The following is a 22,958-nucleotide window of genomic DNA, read 5'->3' on the forward strand; positions in this document are numbered from 1 at the left end:
TTAATAGCAAGCAAATTGAAGGTTCTTTCTATCTTCATTCTGCATGTTGTAATGTTGATAATGCCTGCCTTGTGCTATTATGTGTTCAAGTTTGAGCTTTACTTTCTGTAGATTATTCTTATTGATCATATTGCCTGTTGATTTCCTTATTATGGTTTCACTTCTCTATGCTATTTCCACAATGTATTTGGTGCCACAGTGGTAGAGCATGTACAGATTACAGTTCTATGAGCATTTTGTTGTACCTTTTATGCAAGATGATGATGAAGATTATAACAATGATGAAGATGGCAGACTGAGCAAATCCGGAAACGAGTTAAAGAAGCTGCTTGGGCGCCTGAATAAGTCAGATACAGAGGATGACGATGACGCTGACAATGACAATGCCGATGGGGATGATGATGTAAGTTATTTACTTTGGGGTGTCTAATTTTAGCCTATTGCTGTCTTTTAAGAACTGCACTGCACAAATGGTATCAAACTATCAATATATTTTAGCGTCAAGTGCATTTTGAAAAGTGAGATGCATTTATGTTGATAAGCTACTAACTTGGTATATGTATCAACTAGTATTTCACTGTTTTGCACTGTATTGCATCACATCTCTCTCTACTCACTGCTCTTTTCTTAATGCCTTGCCGCAGATGGATGATGTTATTGACAAGGGTCCCCTAAAAGCAGTGCCTTCTGGAACTTCTCAACAACCCCATCTACCTCCAAGGGAAAGAGAAAAAGTAATGATGATGAAGCCAAGGCATCTACCGTGCACCTCACAAGAAGGCGAAGACTGAAAATGCAAGTGGTTCAGTAGTTTTTTTTTTTTTTTTTTTTCAATTATGTTTGGAAGCCTGAAACCCACAAGCTCACTTATGATGATATTCATTTCTATGGGATTTAATCAGGGTAAAAAACCTTCTGTCAAAGAAGAGCCTGCATCTGCTAGTCCTGTCACTGAAGAAGAAATCAGGGCTGTTTTGATGCAACAGTTACCAATCACCGTACGTGATCTTCTTAATAACTTTCCAGGAAGACTCCGGTCAAAAGAGGCCAGTATGATCTCTCAATGTTTTATACTACTGCATATAATAGTTTATTTTTACATCAACCAAAAACTTAGTACTTTTCCCTATATAAAAGCCTCTCTGAAATATCGATCACATGTTAAAATGGTTTCCATTGAAGCTAATTCCTAGGGGAATCAAATTTTCATTAATGAATACTTTGTGTGATGCCTTCTCTAGTTTATCTCCTATATACATGTTTGTAGAACAATGAGTTGAATTATGTTTGAGGGAACATACGTATACAAATATTGGATACTATAAATGTTGTAATTGTTATTCATATTTCGGTTTGCAATGCAGGAGAAGGAGGTTTTTACAGCAATCCTGAAGAGAATGCACTCTCAGAAAACAATTTCCAGGAAACCAAAAGACAATGGAACCCGTTATTTTGTTGTACTGAGAGAAAGTGAATTGTATATGGCCTTCCCATAGGCCATAGTAGAACTTGATTTCTTAATATCCGGTTACGATTGTGGTTATGATTGTACAGTGATATTTGCTATATCAATAAAGGAATTTTCTTTATATACTTGGCGTTACATTCCTGTCAAATTCATATACTTTTCCTTACATATAATAAAGGAATTTTCCTTACATATATATCAATAAAGGAATTTTCTTACATATATCAATAAAGGAATTTTCTTTATATACTTGGTGTTACATTTCTTTATATACTTGGTGTTACATTAATAACCTTAGGGAATGTTGGTGTCCCTTTTTCTAAGAGAGGGCTGCCCTGAAGGAATGGATGGATTTCAAAACTTTTTAATTAGTGCGGAATTAGTTTAACAATTAAACTACTAACTAAACATAAAATCCATTCCTTTAACCCATGATCTTGGCTTATTGTGATATGTATATAAACATAGCATGCATAGTAAGGAAGAACAAAGAGGGAGTTTATGTTCTACTCACCCTTGGAGCGTGATTTTAATCCGATCCAAGTGAACCACCAAAGTTCCTCTCCTTGATCTCTCCTTGTGTGTGTTTCCTCCACCTTGAAGCACCTTGGATTAAGAACTCCTTCTTGTACTCCTTCTTGTGCTTGTAATCTTCTCTTTGATGTAACAAGTAAAGCCACAAAAGGATATGGCCTCTAAGGATCTTCACCAAGTGAATCAAGAGATGAAGAAAGATGAAAGAAAAGAAGAAATTATGCAAGTGTTCTTCTTTCCTTTAATTTTGTAATGGACCAAGAAAGAACTCTTTCTCTCTCTCTCTCTCTCAAATCTGAAAATAATAGTGTGGAGACACACTTATTCTCTTTGTCCATGCTTTCACTTTTATATAATAGGAAATAACTCCAATTACTAAAAGAAAATATTGACTTTCATAAAGCCAATATTTTGGCTGGTCCATACTTGTTATTGGGCACTAAAAATGTGTCTTGGGCTTTCATTTAAATCTCATTTAGTGAAGCCCAAGTCCACACGAAAAGCCCGACAATCGTTTAGGCCCAATAGGTTCGGTTTTACCCGAAAAACCTAATTATGTCCAAATAATAAATCTAATTAATTATTTGGTCATAACCAACTCTTGTTTAATCTTCTTCATATACAATCTCAAGGATCCACTTATATGGTGTGCGATCTCTTAGGTTCTAATTAACAAGGCAGTGAAGTTTATAGAAACCATTCTATTTTGTTTACGAATCAAAAACTCCATTTTTGATTCTCCCTTGTTATTAGGATTATAAATGTTTATTAATCCTCGGGGACTTCACAAGTCATGAGTGACGTCTTGCAACATATCATGACTACCCTAGTTAATGTAGAATGACAAAGAACCTATTCAATTGGAATTACAATACAATACGGTCCTTCTCTAACACTATGTTCTAAATCACATCATCGGGGTATGGAATTGATATGTCAATCCCCTAATGTGATTTTCATTCTTATGTGATTCTTAGAATGTGATTAAAAACTCCTTTTTTAATCTCATTCAATGCTTTGGCCAAAGACTCATTGAATCACATCTTTGAACATACACCTTATTTACTTAAGGATAGAGATTCCTTATTGTACACTCACATGTCTCCATGACCGAATTGATTATACCAATGAATGCATCTATTATATCCATTAAGGGACACAATGTTATTGCATCATCAAGAGATAATCCATTCACTCATAAGACAACTATGGTGTCTCAGGTCAAAGGACTAATTTGTATTATTGCAATTTAGAGTTCAAGTTTGACATGTAAGTAAGACTCCATACAAGAACTCTAATGATCGCGTTCAGTGTACTCTTTAAGTTAAGAGCACCCACATACTTGTATTAATGTCTCTACACAAATGACAAGAGACATATCATCCTCCATATTGAGCATACATAGTATGTGCTAGTCTTTCCGGATTATCAATGTCCAAGTGATAATCCTATGACTAGGAACCTTTTAGGATAAGAGTGTGAAAGAGTAAAGGTCTCACACATCTAACTCTTTAGATTGCTTTCTCTTTAACTCATATTCCTTGGACCTTGTTCAATCAAATATTAAATATAAGCAATGAACAATAAACTTGCCCTTTTGAATAATAATAATTACAATAATAATTACATCAAAATGATTGTTTTAGGACACAATTCCTTCATGCCCTTCTGCAACAGTTAGCGGATAATTGAAGGAATGTAGATGCTCCGTTAGAAACCTCGTTGTGCTCACCTGGACTATTTTCTTGATAGTCGAAGGAAAGCAGGGAGGATTAGCATTACGTACCCTTTTTCAGAGCATATACGTACGTTTAAGCCTACACCAACGCCTCATTTGACTTGTTCATAGAAATACTATCATCACGGCCACCAAAACCGCATACATGAACAACTTCATTACCTAATTTTGAAAAACGCAAACTTTGCATTCTATGAGATATATGAAGTAAATGACAATTTTGTTATATAGAAGAACTTATTTAGGTTTTTACAGCTACTCATGTAAGAAACTCCGGTCGTGTTTTAAATAAAGGAAGTCTTTTAGGAAGTATCGAAGTATGTGTGTAGAGGTTTAGCCTTGCAGTTTTATGGGACCAAAAGGGGAGACATTCACGGCAGATTCAATTTACGTTTCCAACAAGTTATGTTTGCTTTCAAAATTTTCAATGCATGATCGACGACGCAATTTGGTGTAGCCAGAAATGAAGAAATTACTAGTAGGTAGTCTTGACGAATAAATTAGGTGGTGAATCTGTAATCAAATTCAAGCGCTTAGCATAGTTTTGCTGCCGTTGACTTCAGACTTGACATACAAGTAAGACATTCCAATCGGCAAGTCAACTCAACGGTACATGCTTTGTTTCTGATTAATTCTCTGTACGTAGTTCGTACAAATGAAGTCTTGTATCAAAGTGCGGGTTCACCCAAATGTGAAAGTCTTCTGCTCATTTGTGTTTTACGTCACCTAATATAAGTTGTTCACATACATGTGGAATCTTGTGTGAATGGAAAATATTATTTAATATGGAGAAAGTGAGACCTTGCAATATGTTTATAAAAGTTTGGGTTGTTCCAATTCTTACCATTTAATTTGGATTGTGATGTCTGATTATTTTATCATGCACATGCATTGATTGTGGCAGGTGTAAAAGATTAGCACATTAGGGTTCTTAATTTTGGGACCAAAAGGGAGACAATATGGTGTACGCTAATAAGGATATCCTTATTTAGGGAGACACATTACGGTTCAATTCACGTTTTCAGCAATCCATGTTTGCATTCAAAAGTTTGAAAGCATGATCGATCGATGAAGCAATTTGGTGTAGGAAGCTAGAATGACGAAACATTAGTAGTCTTGAAGATGAGGTAAGTCGATATTATTCTCAAACCAAATTGCAGTATTCAACAGGGTTTGTATGACTTCAAACGGCATTCCTATAGGCTAGGCAAGTCAACTCAACCACAGGTTTGAGTTGATTTATTCTTTGTGCCCCAAATGCCTGCAATTGTAATTAAAAACGTTCTATGTGTGCACAAAGCCATAGATTAGAGTCCATTTTGATTCATGAATACAATATTATATATATCAAAGTCATATTTTTGCTTATATTCCTTTCCACAATGGCACAATGTACATGCGAGTCGGACCACCTTTCACGTTTTGACGTATATAATCTTTGAAAATAACCTATTAGTAAAAATAATAATAATTTTTTAATTCAGAGAATTTTAATGCTGAACGAGTCTAAAGAGACCAAGGTTTGTGTTAGCGAGATTGCTCAAAATCAGAGAACAGTGTATGAACAGAGTTACAGAGTTGATGCTCAAAGTTAGCATGATCCTGATTATCATATATTATGTATAATGTTTTTCTTGATTGAATGTTCATGACTTGAGGATTTACGTAAGGTTGCCTATGATGTAGGGATTCGTACATGAATGACAGTTTTGTTGTATGAGAGATATAAGAGACATGTGTCAGTGTCTAACGTCATAGTTGATTGTAATATTCATACTTGACAATATAATAAGTATCTTGTAATGAAGTTATTGGAGTAAATTATGGCATCCGTCTTTTGAAATTAGGGAGCTCGGCTGATGTTAGCATTACGCCCACCTCAAGCACAAGTATAAAGTACACAAATTATAGTAAAGGGGTAAATAAAAGGAATTGTCAAACTCATGAGAATTGAGATTTCATAATTTCTAACTTGACTTAAATCTAAGGAAAGCTAGATGCATGTACAATGTGTATAAGTCACAAACCTAGACTCATTATGTAGTCACAAGAAGTGGTGAGTATATATTTTGCGGTGTATAGAGAAATGGTTTTGTTTGATTGATTGGTTAATGGTTTACACTAAAGGCTCTCAGTTGAGCTAGACTACAACTTTGTGATAATTGAACATAAGCTGAGGCTTAGCGTTTTCATCCCTAGCCTCTCTTGCAAATATTAATGCTCTTAGCTATAAATGATGCCACTTTCATTATCCAGTTTCCTTCCTTGCATTGCATCCAGGCAAGAGTACAAGGAGGCAAACTTCTTTTTAAGTAGTATGAGAATAACTACGTACACAGAATCAAAGCTCTAGAATCCGGGTAATTGTTTAAGCCTTTCAGTCGAGGTAATAATCCAAGCTAGCCAATTCTAGGTTTAAGTGATTAGAACTTCCAACTTTCACATAGACAGCTACTTACCATACTTTCAATGTCTAAAGTTATTCAAGCGGTATTATTTATCATGCAACACAAATACTTAAAATGAATAGTTTTGAGTATAAGTGTTCCAATATGTGATATTCAGTTGTAGATTTCATTGGTTGTCTGCAGAAGCACGAAATTGGACTAGAGGGGGCCGGTGGTTGTGAAACTCTTATTATTGGTCTCTCGTAGTGAGTGAGCGACGCAATGTATGTTTTGTTATTATACAACTCCGTAAAGTGAAAATGTACGGGAGGGAGGTAATTTACCCATCAATTTGTGAATTGTCTATACAAATTATCCTCTCATACTCATACTTTGGTAAATTTTGTAATTCAAAAGCATTTTCGATCTTTCACCAGTCGATCGAGCACATTCCTTTGTTACTTTTTTATTCCTTCTGTTTGTTAAACGAGACGATGGATTAATTTATGGGTTGCATTACTTTGCTGTCTATCGGCCCACGGTCTGAGCATGTAAGAAACTCGGGCCTTCTGGGAAGTTTCAAATGTTTGTTGTTGTATAAAGCTTAATTATAATATTGCAATTGTTGGGGACAAACTGGGAGACATTTAGGCCGGAGTGTGGATTCAATTCACATTTCCACCAACCTAGCTTTGTTTGAGTTCAACGTTTTCAATGCATGATGGATCGGACGAAGCAATTTCAGTGCTGCCAAGAATGAAGAAACTAGCTACTCCATGGATAATGAGGTAGTCAAACAGCTCAAACCAGATTGCAGCGTCAATAAAACACAGTTTTTGCTGCTGTATGACTTCAAACTTGAAACATAAGCAAGACGCACTCACCCCCATCGATCGGCAACCACATGGTTTGATTTTGATTTATTCTTTGTGCCACCAACACTTGAATACTGATGTATGATATATCAAAGTCGATCATTTTTTCTGACCCAGTCAAATCCTTAATTTCCACAATTTAAAGTCCAGTCAGGCCACAAAAGGTTGAAGACAATGTAGATTGTGTCTATAAATACCCATGTAAGTTGTATATAACAATAACCTTCCATATATCCTTCGTCGTTTCAATCCTATCTAGCTACTGCTTGCTACCCTTTTCTTGTTTGAGATAAAATACAATCAACCCTAATTCTAAGTCATCATCTTCATCATCATCATCATGAGGTTCGGAATTAGTGTTTTCTTGGCAGTTGTAACTGTGCTATTTCTCACGAGTATGCACCTGTCCGAGGCTGGCAGGGGCTTGCATAATGAGAAGGATGAAAACTTGACCATGATGATGAGGGACAATAAGATGATGTTAATTGAGTCGAAGAGGAGTAGTGTCCCTTCCGGTGGACATAACGAGGACACCAACCTCCCTAAGCATGGTCTTGCCACTTCAACCATCAACCAAAAAACCTTTGCCGAAAACTTGACCATGATGATGAGGAAAAAGAAAATGATGTTAATCGAGTCGAAGAAGGGTACTGTCCCTTCCGGTGGACATAACGAGAAAACCAACGTCCCTAAGCCTGGTCTTGCCACTTCAACCATCAACAAAAAAACCTTTTCCGGCCACACGACTATTACTCGATGCGCCTCTCCTCCACCTCCACCTCGATCTGTAATCTAATGCTAAGTCTCTGGTGCTAATCAGTGCGTCTATGGATGGAAAATAAATCAATTGTCAAATGGAAATATAGTAGTGTAACACTATATTATAATGGAAATATAGTAGTGTAAGTGTGTAACACTATATTATAATGCAGAAGAATAAGTACAAGGGAGGGAGACGAGACAAACGCCCTTGTCAACTTAAGTAGTTCTGCCGTCTTCCAATTTCTACCATCTGTCTCTGATTTTTGATGTCTTGGTATTTCTACACGCTCTTTATACTTGAATAAGAATACGTGAATTAATTTTGTCTTGGGTTTTTTAGTTGTGATACGTACTAATTGAATACACCAACTAATTATTTTTCAATTGGCGGTAACTGGACTACGAACAATTTTGTACGAAGTCTAAACTTCAAATCCTCTCTCCTTCACTTGAAAAAAGAAACTTCGTTTAACACAACATACTCTCATTTCCAGTCTTATGCTACACTTAGCATGAGAACAGATTGGATGCATATCTTTACTAACACGTACTCTTTGTCAAACGCTATGGGGATCAAATGAAGCTAATTAATTAACTTTATTTTCAAATTAAGTGAAAGAAGTAATCAAATATTTCTGCATGCATGCTACAAATTAAGAGATAATGAAACATCTTTGTATCTCAATAGGTAACCCATTATTTTCTTGGCAGAAAACCACAAATCTTGAAGAGTAACCTCAAATTGACTTTCAAATTAACCAGATACGTACATGCACTCTTCATTCTTATTTATTTTTTATTCTGTTTTGATACACTCTTCATTGCAAAGATGTAAAACCATAGCCCATTAAAGTAAAGTGCTTCTGCTTATATATCTACGCGTTTGAAGGGTATATATGCTTCATGCATGTTTCTGTATCTGAAGTTTCTATTTGAGACAAGAAAACCTTTTTTCTTCTTCTTTGTTTTTGGTTTCCCTGTTTTGTTTTTTCCCCTTACCTGGTGATCAATGAAATGGCAATGGCTCTTTTTTTGGTCTGAAAAAGGGAATAGCTGCTTTTAAACTTCCGTTCTCAGAGAACAATGAGGAGAAAAATAATAGACTTTTTAGGGAGACGCATTACGGTTCAATTCACGTTTTCAGCAATCCATGTTTGCATTCAAAAGTTTGAAAGCATGATCGATCGATGAAGCAATTTGGTGTAGGAAGCTAGAATGACGAAACATTAGTAGTCTTGAAGATGAGGTAAGTCGATATTATTCTCAAACCAAATTGCAGTATTCAACAGGGTTTGTATGACTTCAAACGACATTCCTATAGGCTAGGCAAGTCAACTCAACCACAGGTTTGAGTTGATTTATTCTTTGTGCCCCAAATGCCTGCAATTGTAATTAAAAACGTTCTATGCGTGCACAAAGCCATAGATTAGAGTCCATTTTGATTCATGAATACAATATTATATATATCAAAGTCATATTTTTGCTTATATTCCTTTCCACAATGGCACAATGTACATGCAAGTCGGACCACCTTTCACTTTTAATTTTGACGTATATAACCTTTGAAAATAACTTACTAGTAAAAATAATAATAATATTTTTTTTTTGAAAAGAAAAATAATTATTATTTTTTAATTCAGAGAATTTTAATGCTGAACACTCCTAAATAGACCAAGGTTTGTGTTAGCTAGATTGCTCAAAATCAGAAAACAGTGTATGAACAGAGTTACAGAGTTGATGCTCAAAGATAGCATGCATGATCCTGATTATCATATATTTTGTATGATGTTTTTCTTGAGCGAATGTCCATGACTTAAGGATTCAAGTAATGTTGCCTCTGATGTAGGGATACGTAGATGAATGACAGTTTTGTTGTATGAGAGATATAAGAGACATGTGTCAGTGTCTAACGTCATAGTTGATTGTAATATTCATAGTTGATTATAATCATACGTGACAATATCATAAATATCTTGTAATGAAGATATTGGAGTTTCCGCAAAAAAAAAACAAATGAAGATATTGGAGTAAATTATGGCATCCGTCTTTTGAAACTAGGGAGCTCGGCTGATGTTAGGATTACGCCCACCTCAAGCGCAAGTATAAAGTACACAAATCATAGTAAAGGGATAAATAAAAAAAAGGTTGCCAAACTCATGAGAATTGAGACTTGCATAATTTCTAACTAGACTTATATCCAAGGAAAGCTCCAAGGAAAGCTAGATGCATGTACAATGTGTACAAGTCACAAACCGAGACTCATTATGTAGCCACATGAAGTGGTGTGTATATATTTTGCGGTGTATAGAGAAATGGTTTAATTTGTTTGATTAACGGTTTACACTAAAGGCTTTCAGTTGAACTAGACTACAACTTTGTGATAATTGAACATGAGTTGAGGCTTAGCGTTTTCATCCCTAGCCTCTCTTGCAAATATTAATGCTCTTAGCTATAAATGATGCCACTTTCATTATCCAGTTTCCTTCCTTGCATCCAGTCAAGATTACAAGGAGGCAAACTTCTTTTTATGTATGAGACTAACTACATAGAATCAAAGCTCTAGAATCCGGGTAGTTGTTTAAGCCTTTCAGTCGAGGTAGTAATGCAAGCTAGCCAATTCTAGGTTTAGGTGATTAGAACTTCCAACTTTCACATACACAGCTGCTTACCATACGTTCAATGTCTAAAGTTATATTCAAGCGGTATTATTTATCATGCATGTAACACAAAACTTAAAGTGAATAGTTTTGAGTATAAGTGTTCAACTTTTGATCTAGCCTTTGAATGTTACAATGATATTTTACGTTTTTTTTTTTTACCCGGAATTCCAATATGTGATATTCAGTTGTAGATTTCATATTGGTTGTCTGCACAAGCACTAAATTGGACCAGAGGGGGTGGTTGTGAAACTCTTATTATTGGTCTTTCGTAGTGAGTGAGCGACGCAATATATGTTTTGTTATTATATAACTCCATAAAGTGAAAATGTACGGGAGGGAGGTAATTTACCCATCAATTTGTGAATTGTCTATACAAATTATCCTCTCATTCTTATACTTAGGTAAATTTTGTAATTCAAAAGCATTTTCGATCTTTCACCAGTCGAGAACATTCCTTTGTTAATTACTTTTTTATTCCTTCTATTTGTTAATGTTAGCGAAGATGAGAGAGTAGAGAGAAAAGAGAGAAGTGCAGAATTTTAGAGAAGGAAAAACTGAGCTCACTCTATTACAATGGGAACGTACAGATATTTATACCTAGAGCTGAGCTACCCAGATGAGAACACGTGGAACACAGCTGTAGGTCACTAACTAATTAAGCACGAACTAACCCTAATTAGCAAAACTAATTAAGCACTAATTATAATAGAAACGTAACAACCTTTTCTATCAATGAACAATGCTAGGCTAGGAACTATATTTCTGTTAACAGCCCTCCTCAGCTTGATGCTTAGACATGAGCTTCAAGCTGGTGCAAAGGTAGTTGTGTTGTGGTGAGCAAAGCCCTTTTGTGAATAAATCTGCAATTTGTTCCTTTGAGACTACAAACTGAACCTTGATTGTACCAGCCTTGACTTGAACTCAGGTGAAGTGCACATCAACTTCTATATGTTTCAACTTTGAGTGATAGACTGGGTTGGTTGCAAGAGCAAGTGCTGAGATGTTGTCACAGTGAAGAGTTGGTGTCTGGAGCAAATCAATATGAAGATCCTTAAGCAAATGAGTTAACCACAGTATCTCTGAAGTTGTATCAGCCATACTCCTGTATTCTGCTTCAGTGGAGGACCTAGAGACTGCAGATTGTTTCTTGCTACACCAAGAAATAGGAGCATCATCAAGCATGATTACAAATCCTGTGGTGGACTTTCTATCATTTGGATCGCCTGCCCAATCAGCATCACAATAAGCTTGAAGATCAATGAGTTTAGCACACTGAGTAGCCCTCCTGAAGCAGATGCCAACATCAAGAGTACCTTTGACATACCTAAGTATTCTTTTTGCAGCAATGAGATGTTGTTCAGTAGGGTTGTGAAGAAATTGACAAACTGAATTAATGCTAAATGCAATATCAGGTCGTGTGAATGTGAGGTACTGCAAGCAACCAACAATGCTTCTGAAGTGTGGAATATCAGCAGAGTTCAAGGGTTTTCCAACATCTTTGATCAGTTTGACACCAGACTGACAGGGAGTAATTTGAGAATGACAATCATCAAGTCCAGCTTTATGAATTAAGTCAGTAGCATATTTATGCTGAGAGACAAAAAGTCCACCATGTTTGAGATAAGTGATCTCCAAGCCAAGGAAAAAGTGAAGATTACCTAGGTCCTTCATATCGAACTCAAGGTGTAAAGCATGTTTAATTTCTTCAATAAGAGCCTCAGAGTTACCTGTGATAATGATATCATCCACATAGAGCAGCAAGTAGACCTTAGAGCATCCTGTGATTTTAACAAAGAGGCTTGGATCTGCATATGAAGTTTCAAAACCAATTGAGGGTAAGAAATGAGTGAACCTCTCATTCCAGGCTCTTGGGGCTTGTTTAAGTCCATATAATGACTTATTAAGCTTGCAGACATGTGTAGGCAAGTGTGGATCCTCAAATCCTCCTGGTTGGGACATGTAAACTTCTTCAGTTAATAGGCCATGCAGGAAAGCATTTTTCACATCCATCTGATGTAATCTCCAACCTGAATATGCAGCAAGAGCAAGGATTAATCTAACCGTTGTGTGTCTCACAACTGGTGAGAATGTTTCATCATAGTCCACTCCATATTCTTGACTGAAGCCTCTTGCAACCAGTCTTGCTTTGTGCCTTGCTGTAGTGTCATCTGCATGCCTCTTAATTTTAAACAGCCATTTGCAAGAAACTAAATTTTTATCTGGGGGAAGTGGAACCAAAGTCCAAGTCTGCTGTTTGATTAAAGCATCATATTCTTCTTGCATAGCTTGCTTCCATACAGGAATCTGCAAGGCAGTTTTATATGAGCTAGGTTCTACATATGCAGGAGTAGCACTAACTGGTGTCATAATGGACAAGAAGCACTTCTTTTTCACAATTCCATTCTTACTCCTAGTAACCATTGAGTGATCATTTTTTGTTGTAGTGAGACCAGTGATGGGATGAAGCAGGTTGGCAGAGGAGCTTTGATGAGTGAACCTATTTGGTGAGCAATTTAGGACAATGGAGATGGATCCTCCTCCAGCAGAAGATTGAACAGTTAAAGCACCATTGTCTTCTTCAAAATGTATCTCAGTATTTGTATCAGGTCCAAAAGCAGGATATGAGTCAGAGACAATATTAGAAGTGATGACAGGAACATTATCAATGAATTGACATAGTTGTGTGTCTTCTGTAGCATCATTGCTAGTAGTCCCAGGAAGTGATGATGCAGTCTCAATAGATGAAGGAGTTTCATGATCAGTGCTATGTGCATTAGCTGATTCAGGATTATGCAAACTATGAGAAGACTGAGGAGAGTGAACCTGACCTGTTGCTGTAGTTGTTGCAGTATCTGGTGTGGCTGACAAAGGTGTTGGCAAGGACTGAGTGTAGGACTGAGTGTGCAGCAAGTGAGCAGGTATTTCCATATATTGCTTTTGACTTGCAGAGTTAGCCTTGTGCTTGTCGATTTCAGATAGACTCTTCTTTGTAACTGAGGCATAAGGGAAACAACTCTCTTCAAAGAAGACATGCCTGGAGATAATGTACCTTTTGATGACAGGACTGTAACATATGTATCCTTTGTAGCCAGCAACAAACCCCAAAAATATACACCTCATTGTCTTAGGTTGAAGCTTGTTATGTTGAGCAGAAGACAATAGTGGATAACAAGCACATCCAAATACTCTGAGTATATTGAGTGCAGGTTGATTCCCATATAGACTTTCATATGGAGAGCTCATATCCAGGTTTGGTGTAGGCATTCTATTGATGAGGTAGGTAGTTATAGCACATGCATGATACCAAAATTGCGGTGGAAGGGATGCAGTGTGCAACAATGTGACAGCAGACTCCCTAATGTGCCTATTCTTTCTTTCACTCACTCCATTCTGCTCAGGTGTATAGGGACAAGAAACTTGATGTATAATTCCATGATCATTCAGAAACTGCTTGAATTTACCATTCATATATTCTCCACCACCATCACTTCTAAAGCTCTTAATTTTAGTTGAAAATTGAGTAACAACCAGAGCACAAAGAGATTGAAAGTAAGTGAAAACTTCACTTTTATTTCTCATTGGAAACATCCAGGTAAACCTGGTACAATCATCGATGAACAAAACAAAATACTTGAATCCATCTATGGATAGATGTGGGGAAGGTCCCCATACATCAGAGTGTATCAAATCAAAGGGTTTCTGACTCCTAGTTTGTGAGGTGGAGAATGGTAACTTCTTAAACTTGCCTAGTAAACATGACTCACAGAGAGTAGCTTCAGTATCAGCTATACTATGCATATTGCATTTATTTAACATGTGCTTCACTATTTCATTTGAAGGATGCCCAAACCTTTGATGCCACAGGTTGTGCTTCACTAATTTCCCAACCAATGCAGTGTTCTGAGTAGGTTGAGAGTTTGTAAGAGTAGTCTCACTTGATGTAGAATTCTGGAGCTGAAAAGGCAAGTCAAATGGAATGGGATACAGTCCTTGCTTACTCAGTCCTTTGTACAGAACCTTGCCCAACACCTTGTCCTGTATCACACACATGAATTCATCAAACCATATAGAACAATTATTTTGTTTACATAGTTGGTATATAGACAGTAAATGAGCAGCTAAGTCAGGAATAAGCAACACATTTTCTAGCTTCAGTAAGCCTAGCATTGTATTACCAATGTGGCTGATTTGTAGTTGTGATCCATTACCAATTTTAACAGTATCAGCTGCAGGATAATGAGTGAGGTTACTAAGAAGCTGAGCATCACTTGTCATGTGGTTGGTGGCACCAGTATCTGCCAATCAAAATTGAGGTGCATTGGAAGCTGTAGCAAGCATAGCAGTGTGTTCAGCTCCATTCTGTTGCTGTTGCTGCTGTTGGCCTGGGAAACCAATGATGAAGAAGCACCTATCAGCAGTATGGTTCTTCTTTCAAATGTATTGACAACCTCCAGAATTGAAGGAGTTGAAGTTGTTTCCCTGAAAGTTGGACAAAGTCCTGCAAGTTTTTGCTCCATGACCAACCTTTTGGCATAGTTGGAAAATGAGAGAGCCACCACCCCCATATATTGAAGTTCATATTACCTCCACTAAAGTTTCCAGTCTGCATATTGAGATTGTTGCCAAATGGTCGAGGTCCAGGATTATTGAATCTGGGGCCACCTGAGTTGTTAAACCTTGCAGTGCCTCTTCCAGCATAGAATCCGGCATAGCCAAAAGAGTTGTTGTCATTCAAGGGAATTGAGTTGAATGGTTGAAAACCATATGGAATAGCTGGAATGGAAGTGTAAGTGTATTGGGGTGTCAATTGCAAGTTTGGTGCAGTAGGTGCATGAATTGGATACTGCATAGTTGATGCTTGAGGAGATGTTTGATTCTGAGGCATGGACCAAGCAGACACAGCAGGGGTGGTTTGCACCATGGTTTGCACCTGTGGTGGAGAGAAACCTGGAGGAACTGAAGGAGCATGAGACACTGTTTGTACTGATTGTGAGAGGCTAGAAGAACTTGGAGAAGAGGTCTGTATAGTATTGTTGCAGACGACAGGCTAAGACACAGAACTTGATGCTTGAGAGTTCACAGACATGCTAGTGCTAGTGTTATTCTGAGCAATCATTGCAGTTAGTGGTGAGACAGTAGGGTTCTCATTTCCAATATCCACTTCAGCAGCTTTCAGTAAAGTCTTGAGTGCACTGAGAGAGCATGTTACAAAATGAGCTCTTATGACTGTTTTGATGGCTGCAAACTCAGATGGTAAGCCATTTAGCACAGTGACAACAATGTCTTCATCATCCACAAGTACTCCTACAGTTTCCAGAGCATCCTTTGCAATTTTGATCTTGTCCAAATATGTTTCAATATCATCACTGCCTTTCTTGATATTCTGTAGGTTGGATTTCAGTTGCAAGATATTCTGTCGATTAGCAGCAGCAAACTTAAGCCTCAAGTTATCCCACATTTCTTTAGCTGATTTACTGCCTACAACACTAGCTAGTCATGGCAACAGGACTCAGAGTTTGGCCAATCATATTGATGATACTTTGGTCCTGAGTCTTCCAGACAACATAATCAGTGGAGGGAGTACTTGTAACTCCATCAGAAGCAAGGACAAACTGTGGTGGACAAGGTGTTGAACCATCAACAAAGCCAAATAGATTTTGACCTCTAAGGAATGATTCCATGCGAAACAACCATGTAGGATAGTTGTTCTCATCGAGTAAGATGTTAGGGAGATACACAGTGGTGTGAGTAGTAGTATGAGCAGCAGTAATAGTCATCTTTAGCTTTCAACTTTCAGAATATTTCTCAATGAACACTTGTAAATGAACAATTCGAGCCCAACCGAGAGTAGATCAAGGACAATCTTGTGTAAATTTGAACAAGAAGCAGTAAAATCAGTATATCAAACTTCAATTTCAACAATCTAGGGTTTCTATTCTTGATTTCTTCAACTTTGTTCATCAATTTCAGAATAACTAGTACTGAATATGCAGGTAGTATACTAGAATCATAAATCCAAGGCTTCGAAGCCACAAATAACAACGATTTGCATAAAATCTCGAAGAAAATCTCAAATCTCAGATCTATATGTATGAAGAACTTATCTGAATCACACTGCAAGTAAACTCTGATATGTGCTAGAGAGAGAGTGATGAACTCAGGCGATTGAAACGGCAGCATGATCGAACCTGGCTCTTGATGCCATGTTAGCGAAGATGAGAGAGTAGAGAGAAAAGAGAGAAGTGCAGAATTTTAGAGAAGGAAAAACTGATCTCACTCTATTACAATGGGAACGTACAAATATTTATACCTAGAGCTGAGCTACCCAAATGAGCAACACGTGGAACACAGCTGTAGGTCACTAACTAATTAAGCATGAACTAACCCTAATTAGCAAAACTAATTATAATAGAAACGTAACAACCTTTTCTATCAATGAACAATGCTAGGCTAGGAACTATATTTCTGTTAACAGTTAAACCAGACGTTGGATTAATTTATGGGTTGCATTACTTTGCTGTCGATCGGCTGACGGTCTGAGCATGTAAGGAACTCCGGTCTTCTGGGAAGTTTCAAATGTTTGTTGTTGTATAAAGCTTAATTAGCATATTGCAATTGTTGGAGACAAACTGGGAGACATTTAGGGGCGGAGTATGGATTCAATTCACGTTTCCACCAACCTTTGTTTGAGTTCAACGTTTTCAATGCACGATGGATCGGACGAAGCAATTTCAGTGCTGCCAAGAATGAAGAAACTAGCTAGTCCATGGATAATAAGGTAGTCAAACAGCTCAAACCAGATTGCAGCGTTAATAAAACACAGTTTTTGCTGCTGTATGACTTCAAACTTGAAACATAAGCAAGACGCACACTCCCGTCGATCGGCAACCACATGGTTTGATTTTGATTTATTCTTTGCGCCACCAACACTTGAATACTGATGTATGATATATCAAAGTCGATCATTTTTTCTGTTGCTGACCCAGTCAAATCCTTAATTTCCACAATTTAAGGTCCAGTCAGGCCACAATAGGTTGAAGACAATGTAGATGGGTGTCTATAAATACTATGTAAGTTGAATATAATAATAACCTTCCATATATCCTTCGTCGATTGAGTCCTAACTAGCTACTGCTTGCTACCCTTTTTTTGTTTCAGATAAAATACAATCAACCCTAATCCTAAGTCATCATCTTCATCATCATGGGGTTCGGAATTAGTGTTTTCTTGGCTGTTGCAACTGTGCTATTCACCTGTCCGAGGCTGGCAGAGGCTTGCATTATGTGAAGGATGAAAACTTGACCCTGATGATGAGGGACAAAAAGATGATGTTAATTGAGTCGAAGAGGAGTAGTGTCCCTTCCGGTGGACATAACGAGGACACCAACCTCCCTAAGCATGATCTTGCCACTTCAACCATCAACCAAAAAACTTTTGCCGAAAACCTGACCATGACGATGAGGAACAAGAAAATGATGTTAATCGAGTCGAAGAAGGGTACTGTTCCATCCGGTGGACGTAACCCGAAAACCAACGTCCCTAAGCCTGGTCTTGCCACTTCAACCATCAACAAAAAAACCTTTGCCGGTCACGCCACTATTACTCGATGCGCCTCTCCTCCACCTCGATCTGTAATCTAATGCTAAGTCTCTGGTGCTAATCAGTTCGTCTATGGATGGAAAATAATTAAATCAATTGTCAAATGGAAATATAGTAGTGTATGCAGTCCTAGATTGCTAGTTGAAATGCAGTTGCCCCCATTGGCAACATAGTGCATGCAGTCCTAGATTGCTAGTTGAAGGGATTAGTAATCTGCACTCTCTGCTTGATAATTAAAGGGAAATGGGGAGAACTAACAGGACCCTTTTGCAACACATCATCTTTGTTTAAGACTCTGCACGCCTCATTTGAGTCCACGTTCATCAGAAAAACCAACACTGTCGCCACCAAAACCATATTCCAAACTGGATCATTTTGTTGGGCAAACAAGAACTTTGCTTATTTTCTTTTCTTTTTTGTTCTTTTGCAAGTAAAAAATGAAATGTTATAATGGAGGAATGAATGAAGATGAGGAATGGAGTGCTTTTTTTAGCTGTAAAATGGACCAATGTTGTACTTCATGGTGACTTGAATGTTTCATGTTGTTTTGAATATTGACGATCATCGTATTAAACGGTTAGAGATCGATGAACGGGCCGGTCATACTTGCACCAGAAGAAACTGAGATTTCAAATGCTTGGATTTCAATATACGTTCTCATGGGTGCCTCCTCTTTTCGTTTGCAATGAATATAATTTATGTTGAAAACAAATAAACCAGTATTAGCTATATGTACGTGAAAATGTGGAATAAATAGGCAGATTATATCTGGACCATGACTTTTGTGATTAGGCTAGTTACATGCATATGGAATAAACTAATAAACCGAGTATCTGGTTTAGACAAACCTATTTTAATCCTTTCTTTTACCTACTTTGAATATACATGGAATCCACGCATATTTGGAATTGGGTCGTACTGCGAGGCAGCTACCAGGCGAGTCGAAAGACCAAGTTAGTATACCCAATTAAGGTCCCTCTTCTAGATATGTATGGGTCAAACAATGGGTCAAATGGACATGCACTACGTACGTCTAGATTTTGATGTTCCAATGTAATTTCCCTTATATTTTTTCCACCATTGCATGAAGCTAGTACTTAATATGTTGGAATACGTACTTAATAGAAATCAATAACATCGCGTTAGAGATTTTTACTCGGGACATATTTCATATCTTTCGAGATCCACAGTTTGAATCTATGAATGAGGTGGAGCAGTTCAAGAAAGCGTTAGCTAGGCATCCTGTTGTTCTAGGGAGGTATTTAGGCGTCGCGTAGCTTGCTCCACGTACCGTGAAGCTCTTTAGTTAAAGAGCATCCTCGTCTTGGCCTCTTGGGGGTTAAAATAAAAAATAAAAATTAAAAAAATAAAAAAATGTTTGTACAAGTTGCACGAGTTTAGACTTTAGAGTTCATCATTCTTAAAAGAATATCATTATTGATTCATTTTCTGAAATTCTTAATAATAAGTGGCTTTCTTCTTGAATACCGTAAGCATTTGCAGGACTCCAGCTTGTTCTCCATATGCCCTAATTCATCGTCTTAATACTAACTTTGTCTGTGTGTTAGATAAATTAAGAATATTGTGAATTAGTTAAATTAAAAGATAATCATTTTTTTTTTTTTTTGGAATCAATCCATCAATGATTGTCATTACTCAAGTCAGAATGGTCATTACATACCCCTCCACTGCCATTAACCAATCACAAGACAGACAAGAGGTTGTGAGGGTACCACGATGGTACATAGGTATAGACCATTCATTATAAAATCAGTACTCACTTAATAAAGCGAGCCTATAAGCTAGAACTAGCAAATAGGCAAAGTAAAAAAACTACAACTAATTAGCACTCATTAAAATAACAAGCAAAGTTCCCAAAAGTAGGGGATTGTTAGAGAAGTAAACTAAATATAGGCCCAAAGCCCAAAGGACATCCTGCCCAGGCCCAACAGTCAAGCCTAGGCCATCTTCTCTCCATAGCTGTAATACCCCGAAAAATCCAAATTAAATTCCGTGGATTTTTAGAAATGATTTCACGATAGTGGGAGCGAGTACGAGGCTCGGAGAAGTTGTGGAATTAGTTCGAACGATTAATTTTCGAAAAAACGAACGTTATTTAGGGGCTCGCGAAAGTTGACTTTTTATACGTTCAAAATTTGGGAAAACTTTCTTCATGAAAGTTGTAGAGCTCGTCGATACGATCGCGTGCATATGCGGAACCAAAAATCGGAGTTCGTATGAATTAGTTATGATTTTTTGAAAAAGTTTCCAATTTAGTATAAAGCTTCCATTTTTGGAAATTTCCAAAAATAAAAACAGATTTTTCCAAAATTGGAAAATCTGCTGCGATTTTAGTTCCCCGCCGGAAATCGCCTCCAAAACTTCGATCGACGATTTCTTCCTCCTCCGGCCACCGATCCTCACCAAACTTCTTCCATTGGCTTCGTATGGTCCTTGCGCACCTGTCTGTGGCAGCCTTTCACGGCGGCGCGGCCTGTAGCGGCGGCGGCAAGCCCGGTCCGATTTAAGCTCGATTTTGGTCAACGCCGGTTTTCTCCTAGCTCCGGCCACCAAAACTTCCGATCCTTGGCTCCATGAACTCCCCTCAACCTGCTGATCATCATACTAGGAGGATTGCACCTAGAGTGACCGGTTTCACGTTCGTCGGAGCTCGGTAAGTTTTCAATCCGAAACGAAAATCTTTCGATCGGTATATCTCGAGCTGTAGTGCATCGTTTTGATTGATTCTTTTTCCAGTGGGTTCCCCTTGATGTTATTAACAACTCTCTAGAAGGCATCGAGGCCTGAAATTGAAGCTTTGACGTCGAAATCGAGCCTTGCCGGATTCTGCAAAATTCTGGAATTTTTCCGACCACCGAAGCTTTCGATCGGTATATCTCGAGCTACAGACCATATTTTTCTGTGATTCTTGAACCAGTGAGTTCTTCTTGAGTTTCTTAACAACTCTTCAGAAGGAATCGAAGCCTTAAATTGACGTTTTTACGTCGAATTGGAGCTCGCCGTTTTCTGCAGTTTCTCGCCGGTTTCTGGAAAATTCCGGCCACCTTCATACTGTTCAAGGTAATTTTCGACCCCTTCCGGTCATTTTCAGACTTCGTGCTAGTTATGAAAGTTGTTAAGCATGATGAGAGGAAGAAGAGCAGCCCGGCCCCGACACCATTGGTGGTGGTCGGCGGCGGCTCTGCCACTAACTCCGGCGGCCCTTTCCGGCCACCTCCGGGGATCAAAAATATGGTTTCTGTACATTTTCAGATTCTATATTTCAATACGATCATTTTGATATATTATGCGCAATTTTTGGATATCGTATGATGAAGTTATGAATTTTTAAGTTTCGATCGATTTCGATCGTTAGATTTGTGATATGTGAAGTTAGGACCGTCAGATGGACTTGTAGTTTTGATATGATGATCTTATGACTGTCCCAGTGGCTTTGTGTGGTCATGGGCGAAGATCCGACCGTTGGATCTTCGTATAATTGAGAAATGGTGATTCGGAAGGCGATTCGTGAGAATCCGACCGTCAGATTTTCATATAATTTTGTGGAGATGTTTGTAAGGATGATTCGAGAAGATCTGACCGTTGGATCTTCATTATAATTTTGGAGGATGATCCTAAGGGCGATCCGTGAGGATCTGACCGTTGGATCATCATTAAATTAAGATTCGACCGTCGGATCATCATATAATTAGAATCCGACCGTTGGATTTCAGTATATGTGTGGTTTATGAGTAATTTACTAAGTCAAGATAGTATCTGATTAGGTGATTGACGAATCGAGTTGGTGGACGATTCAGATGGATATGTGGCTTTTAGAAGACGCAGCTGGAATTGGAGGTGAGTAAACCTCACGTGGTTCATATTACGAACCCAATATATTTAATTGCTTTATTTTGCAATCATATGAACTATTGTTGGTGTATTAGACATTCCTGTGTGAATGTCTGTATATATATTATTACGTGAAATAATATGTATTGTTGGAGTTGTGTTGAGTTTATTGTTGAGAAACAATATATTGTGAGGGGTATTGAGTTTATTGTTGAGAAACAATATATTGTGAGGGGTATTGAGTTTATTGTTGTGAAACAATATATTGAGAGAGATGTTGAGTTTTATTGTTGAGGAACAATAAATTGTTGTGATCTGTGGAAGATCAATAGGTCACGGGGTGACCATGGCATACTATCAGCGAACCACGCTCTCGCGCCGGGTAGGTGGAACTGAATAGTATTAAATCGTGAACCACGCTCTCGCGCCGGGTAGGTGGAAACGATCAGTTAGAGCTCTAGTCTGTCTGCCAAATATTGAGTGACATTATGGGGGAAATTGAGAGTAACTCATAAGTGTCTATATATATATATATGAGAGTGAGAAAGTAACGTGGGTTTGTGGTGGTCTTGTAATTTAATAAATCAACAGTTCTTTCTTGTTTACTCATACTAGCTGTCAAAAGCTTACCGGGTTTTGTGTTGTTGCAACTCCCGGTACACTATTCAAATTGTGTAGCGGGTAATCCTACAGGACAGGAGAACCAGGACGGTGATCGTGCGGTTAAAGCAATTGTTAGAGTTTTACAGCAATTGTAAGTTGCGAGGTGTGTTATGCTCATTTGAGCTTTACAATATTGCTTGTGAGAGTGGATTGTAATAATGAACTCGAAGTTTCGAGATTTGGATTTTGTAATTGTAATTATTCATGTTTCGGATTTGAATTTATTATTCAAAATTCGGGGCGTGACAATAGCCCAAAGCCTTTAAGCTCCACGCACATCTGCAGTTGTCGTCGTGACCCCTCACCGACGCCACCAATGCCCAACCGCCGACCTGCGTCAAGGATAACCACGATCTCGCGCCTTGCCTAGAAGACGAGGGCACCACAGTCCGACCGTCGCCTTCCCTGAAACCAGCACGC

General features: G+C 37.9%; 1 protein-coding gene and 1 long non-coding RNA gene across 2 annotated transcripts; both read left to right on the plus strand.

The window, feature by feature from the left end:
* Nucleotides 1–208: 208 nt before the first annotated feature.
* Nucleotides 209–1,496, plus strand: LOC133737765 (transcription initiation factor IIF subunit alpha-like). Its single transcript, XM_062165260.1, has 4 exons — nt 209–403; nt 645–734; nt 903–998; nt 1,365–1,496. The coding sequence occupies exons 1-4, from the start codon at nt 209–211 to the stop codon at nt 1,494–1,496; spliced, it is 513 nt and encodes a 170-aa protein (XP_062021244.1).
* An 18,753-nt stretch (nt 1,497–20,249) lies between these two features.
* On the plus strand, nt 20,250–22,664 carry LOC133741169 (uncharacterized). The gene is made up of 4 exons (XR_009861662.1): nt 20,250–20,697; nt 20,781–21,104; nt 21,473–21,881; nt 22,554–22,664. It is a non-coding gene; the product is annotated as an uncharacterized LOC133741169 (long non-coding RNA).
* The last annotated feature ends 294 nt before the right edge of the window (nt 22,665–22,958 follow it).

The sequence above is a fragment of the Rosa rugosa genome, chromosome 3 (assembly GCF_958449725.1).
Source record: "Rosa rugosa chromosome 3, drRosRugo1.1, whole genome shotgun sequence".
Lineage (NCBI taxonomy): Eukaryota > Viridiplantae > Streptophyta > Magnoliopsida > Rosales > Rosaceae > Rosa > Rosa rugosa.